Source organism: Stegastes partitus, unplaced genomic scaffold, assembly GCF_000690725.1.
Source record: "Stegastes partitus isolate 25-593 unplaced genomic scaffold, Stegastes_partitus-1.0.2 Scaffold2051, whole genome shotgun sequence".
Classification (NCBI taxonomy): Eukaryota; Metazoa; Chordata; class Actinopteri; family Pomacentridae; genus Stegastes; species Stegastes partitus.
This window is the reverse complement of record NW_007579782.1, coordinates 54,792-59,558: the sequence shown is the minus strand read 5'-3', so window position 1 is coordinate 59,558 and position 4,767 is coordinate 54,792. Positions and strand designations below refer to the sequence as shown.

At 39.4% G+C, this 4,767-nt stretch overlaps 1 protein-coding gene across 1 annotated transcript in view; it reads left to right on the top strand.

Moving 5' to 3' along the window:
* The window catches only part of psmf1 (proteasome inhibitor subunit 1), an 18,641-nt gene that overhangs the window by 6,158 nt on the left and 7,716 nt on the right, over window positions 1-4,767 (top strand). Inside the window, exons 3-4 of the mRNA XM_008303680.1 lie at window positions 2,157-2,239; window positions 2,784-2,972. Coding sequence (XP_008301902.1) covers window positions 2,157-2,239; window positions 2,784-2,972 — 272 coding nt within the window. The remainder of the gene's footprint in view (window positions 1-2,156; window positions 2,240-2,783; window positions 2,973-4,767) is intronic.

Genomic DNA, 4,767 nt, shown 5'->3' with positions numbered 1-4,767 from the left:
AGTTTGTAGCTTGCAGAAAGTCTAGACAGAGCAGCTGTTAGTAAATGAGGGCAGAGCTCAGGCTGCTTCAGAGAGTGTGTGTGTGTGTGTGTGTGTGTGTGTGTGTGTGTGTGTGTGTGTGTGTGTGTTTAACGACACATGTTTTGGGGACATAAATCTGTTCCCACAGCAGTTCCCACAACAAACTCATTACATTTTAGGATAAAGATTTAGTTTAAGTGTCCAGGAAATGAATGTAAGTCAGTGTAATGTCGTCAGCAGTGATGGAAACAGAACTGTGACGGTGGTGGTGTGTGGTACCGCTGCAGTATCTTCCATTTAATATTTATGTTGTGTGTGTGTATATATGTGTGTGTGTGTGTGTGTGTGTGTGTGCAATATTCGTGTTGTCAGGGCATAAATGTGTCCACGCTGTCATCCTGAATCATTGAATATTAGAATGATGACTTGGTTTAAGGTCAGATTCACTCTGAACTCCAAGCAGCTTTCTGGGCATTTTTGATTTATTTATTTATTTTTCTGCTCGCGTCACATTTCTGCTCACTTTGGGCTCATTTTTCACTGAAATGTGAAGTCCTGCACCTCTAAATAAACACAACAAACATGTCCAGAAGAAGAGAGACCTCAAAAATGTCTCTGTGACACGGTTATAGTGCTGTGAATTCTGAAAAAAAAAACTAAAACAAATTTCTTCGAATATTACTCTTTTTAAAATATATATATATTTAAAAAAAAAAACCCCACAAACCAAACAACAAAAAAACAACTGAAATCAGCATTTACAGCATCTCGCCCAGCCTCTCCAACAGCCTGCAGTTCAGCCAAATAGTCCCTGAATATTTGTTTTAATTTGGTTGCAGCAGAGTCACTGACGGCTTCATGGTCGGTCCATTGAGTGCAGAATTTTGTAGATTCTGGTTTATTTTTGGCAAAGTTTAAAATGGGACATTAGAAAAAAGTGATGAAATTGAAATATCATGGCTTAGATTTAGATATGATTTCTGATGAAGTGTTGTGTAGCAGAGGAGGAGCTGGGACCTTCAGAAACATTTATTTTTTGAAGCATGACAAAGTTATAATGCTATAAATTATCCATCCATTATCTGTACACCGCTTAATCCTCACTAGGGTCATGGGGGGCTGGAGTCTATCCCAGCTGACTCAGGTGAAGGCTGGTNTGACTGTTTGTTGCAGCTGAGTCACTAATGGCTGATTTGTACAATTGATTTGTTGCTGGCACATTTTTTCATTGAGGCAAGTAGAATAAAAGGATTTTGTTGAAATGTAAAGACTTGAAGCTTAGATTTGGTTGTGTTTTCTGATGGGATATCACGGATGAGTAGTTTAAGGACCTTTGGAAAGATGAAATATGGCACATTTTTCATTTTTTCAGTGTCTGGCTTTGACATATGGTGTAAAGTTGGTGATTTATGTATTTATTTATTTAAGACAAAATGCCTGTGGAACCCATAGGTGGGTTTGGGGTTTATATGTGTATTTGTGTCTTATAAGATCCTAATAAAGCTGAGAGCTGTGTTTGTGTGATACAGACCTTTGTTTTCGGTTAATGAGCAGCTTGTTTCTCTTCATGAATAAAACAACCACCAGAATAACAAAATCAATCAACCATGTTGTTCTCAAAATACAACAAAACTGTACTTAAAGTCGTCTCAATCAGTCCAAAACGTCGCACTATTGATCTGCTGAAAGAACAAGTAGAAAAGTCTCCAGAAGTTCCACCAAATCAGTCTTAAATCTTTTCAAGAACATTTTGAATGAATGAATTCTTGTCTGTGTTTGTCATGATGCAGTGCTCTGGTTAATTAAGCTATCGTAGTCAGACCTGTCAGTAAATTAAGAGTAATTGTCTATAATCTCTTGAAACACCTTTAGGGACACAAATAAACACGACGGCATCGTCTTTATTTATGTATGAAGTTTGCTCTGCCACACCTGGAATCACAGAGTACACTTGTGCACCTCTGCAGTCAGGTGAGAGCTCACAGCGACCACTGGGGGTCAGCAGAAACAAGATTTACAAGTAATGATCAAGGGAAACATCAGCTGCTTTAATATCAGACTTCACACGTTAAAAATCTGCCTGTTTGTGTGTTGAAGCTGTAGTATAACAGGTACTGTGTGTTTGTTTCTGTCAGAACTCGAGCACGCAGCAGGTGTCAGACTTGACCGTGAACATCAGCGATCACGTGGATGCCGACCAGCTGCACACGTTTGACAGGTTGGTGTGTTCTTGTTGTTTCAACCAGTTAAAGAAGTCCTAATGATGATTATCTGCAGAGGACAGACTGGTGTGTTCAGCCTGTTCTCTGATTAAAAACAAAAAATAATTACAGGTTTGTCCTCATCAAACTGAGTTAATGTTAAATACTGTGTCTTCTGCTTTAGTCCAGTTTGAAATAACTCAACAACTGTTGGCTATATGTGTTTAATTATGTGTGAGAAAGTGCTTGTCTGCAGCACCAAAGCACTAATGACCAACACTCAGCACTGTGCCTGAATGCATCATGTGCAGAAACAGAAGTAACTCAGAAGACGTATGCGTTTGTTGTTCCGAGATGTTCATCCTCTGATCATCTGTCTTTTGGCACTTTGATTATGATGCTTGTTGTTTTATGAGTAGCCAACATTTAAATAAAACACTTGTAGTTAAATATTTTCACAGCAAAAATGCTCCACATGCAGCGATTAGACAGAACAGAACTCTGGTGTCACAGATCCAACCGTCCTGATGGAATGAGTAAGGAGCAGTTTGTTGTTTGCAGCGTGTTCAAGAACACAGACAGTCTGTCAGAGAAGGTGAAGACTCAGCTGCTGCCCTCCCAGGACAGATCAGCGGGCCAGAGGAAGAGTCGGAGGGAGGAGGAAGAGGAGGCTCAGAGGAGAAGAGGAGATGACAGCGACCCCCTCCGGATCCCCGGCAGACATCCTCGTCAGGGAACTCAGCCGCACTGGTGGGTGACGACACAAACCGAAAACTGTAGGTTCAGGTGCTAGTTTTATACATCCATCCATTTTCTGTGCACCGCTTAATCCTCACTCGGGTCATGGGGGGCTGGAGTCTATCCCAGCTGACTCAGGGTGAAGGCAGGGGACACCCTGGACAGGTAACCAGTCTATCACAGGGCTACACTTAGAGACAGACAACCAAGCATACTCACATTCACACCTACTGACACCAGTTAACCCCAACCTTGCAGCCTAGTTTTATACATATATTTGTTTATTCTGAAAAACATTAAGATGCAGATATTAGAACATGTTTGCTGTTTTCCTGGTTTTTTTCTTGACTACATAAAAATATAGACTTAAAAATGAGCGAGAGGGGATGAAGCACATCTGAATGTACTGAACTCTTTACACTAACATAATTCATTTGACTCTGCTGCTGCATTTTTCATTTATCCAGTCGACTAAACAGCATTTATTTCTATTCTTTCCTAACTCTTCATGCAAAGTGCTGAATGTGGTACATGTGGACAGATGAGCTCGTCATAAATCCAAGGCCTCAGATAGTCGTCATTACATTTAGAAACAGATTTGAGAAACTTTCAGTAGACAATTGTCAAATTACTTTTGAGCCTCCGGACACTGTGTTAAAAAAAACAACTTTAATTTACTCACAGTTCTTTCTGTACTGATGTAAATTTGCTCAAATTACAACAGAGACTTCGCATTTTAATTTAGTCTTGATGATCCTGTTTCTGATTGGATTTGCCGAAGTGCAGAACCTAAAGAATAAAAAACAACAACAGCAAAAAGTGCATCTGTCCCAATAACTGCTGTCTGGACTGATCTGGTGTCCATCTGCAGTAAAGACAATGAGTCTGTTATCTGATCAACACAAATCATTTCACGGTCATTTATGACCATTTGATAAATAAAAAACGTCTGTTATGTTTGATAAAGTAAAACGTTTGGCACTAAAAACGTTTCTTTGATGCTGGCTACAACCTCTCTAAGGAAAAATTCCTCGATGCAGGAAAAACTCTGATTATCGCCCACTAACTATTAACTCATCAAACGAAAAACAATCCAGTTATAAAGTCCAGCTCAATCCTGTCCAGGTGGATCAGACAGTTTGAAATGTGAAGAGGTGAAATAAATTAGTCTTCAAACATCTTGACAACGGCTCATTGATTTGTGTAATGTTTTAAGATGTGAATATTTAGACAGTTGTGGATAAAACAAGACACTTTATCTTGTAATTCGGAAACACTGAGCAACACTTTTCACCATTTTCTGGCATTTTATACTTCAAACAACTAATCTATTATTTGATAAACTGACAGACAGATTATAAGACAATGAACGAATCTTCAGCTGCAGCCATATTCATAAAGCAAGCGACTGAAAATAAATCAGCAACCAAGATTGAATCCTTAAGATTTTTATTCCATCAAATCCCAATTTAATTAATATTTATGGCAGTCATTTCGACATCTTGTAGACACACACACACACACACACACACACACACACACACTCCCCTCTCTGGATGTGCTGAGTTTGTAGCTTGCAGAAAGTCTAGACAGAGCAGCTGTTAGTAAATGAGGGCAGAGCTCAGGCTGCTTCAGAGAGTGTGTGTGTGTGTGTGTGTGTGTGTGTGTGTGTGTGTGTGTGTGTGTGTGTGTTTAACGACACATGTTTTGGGGACATAAATCTGTTCCCACAGCAGTTCCCACAACAAACTCATTACATTTTAGGATAAAGATTTAGTTTAAGTGTCCAGGAAATGAATGTAAGTCA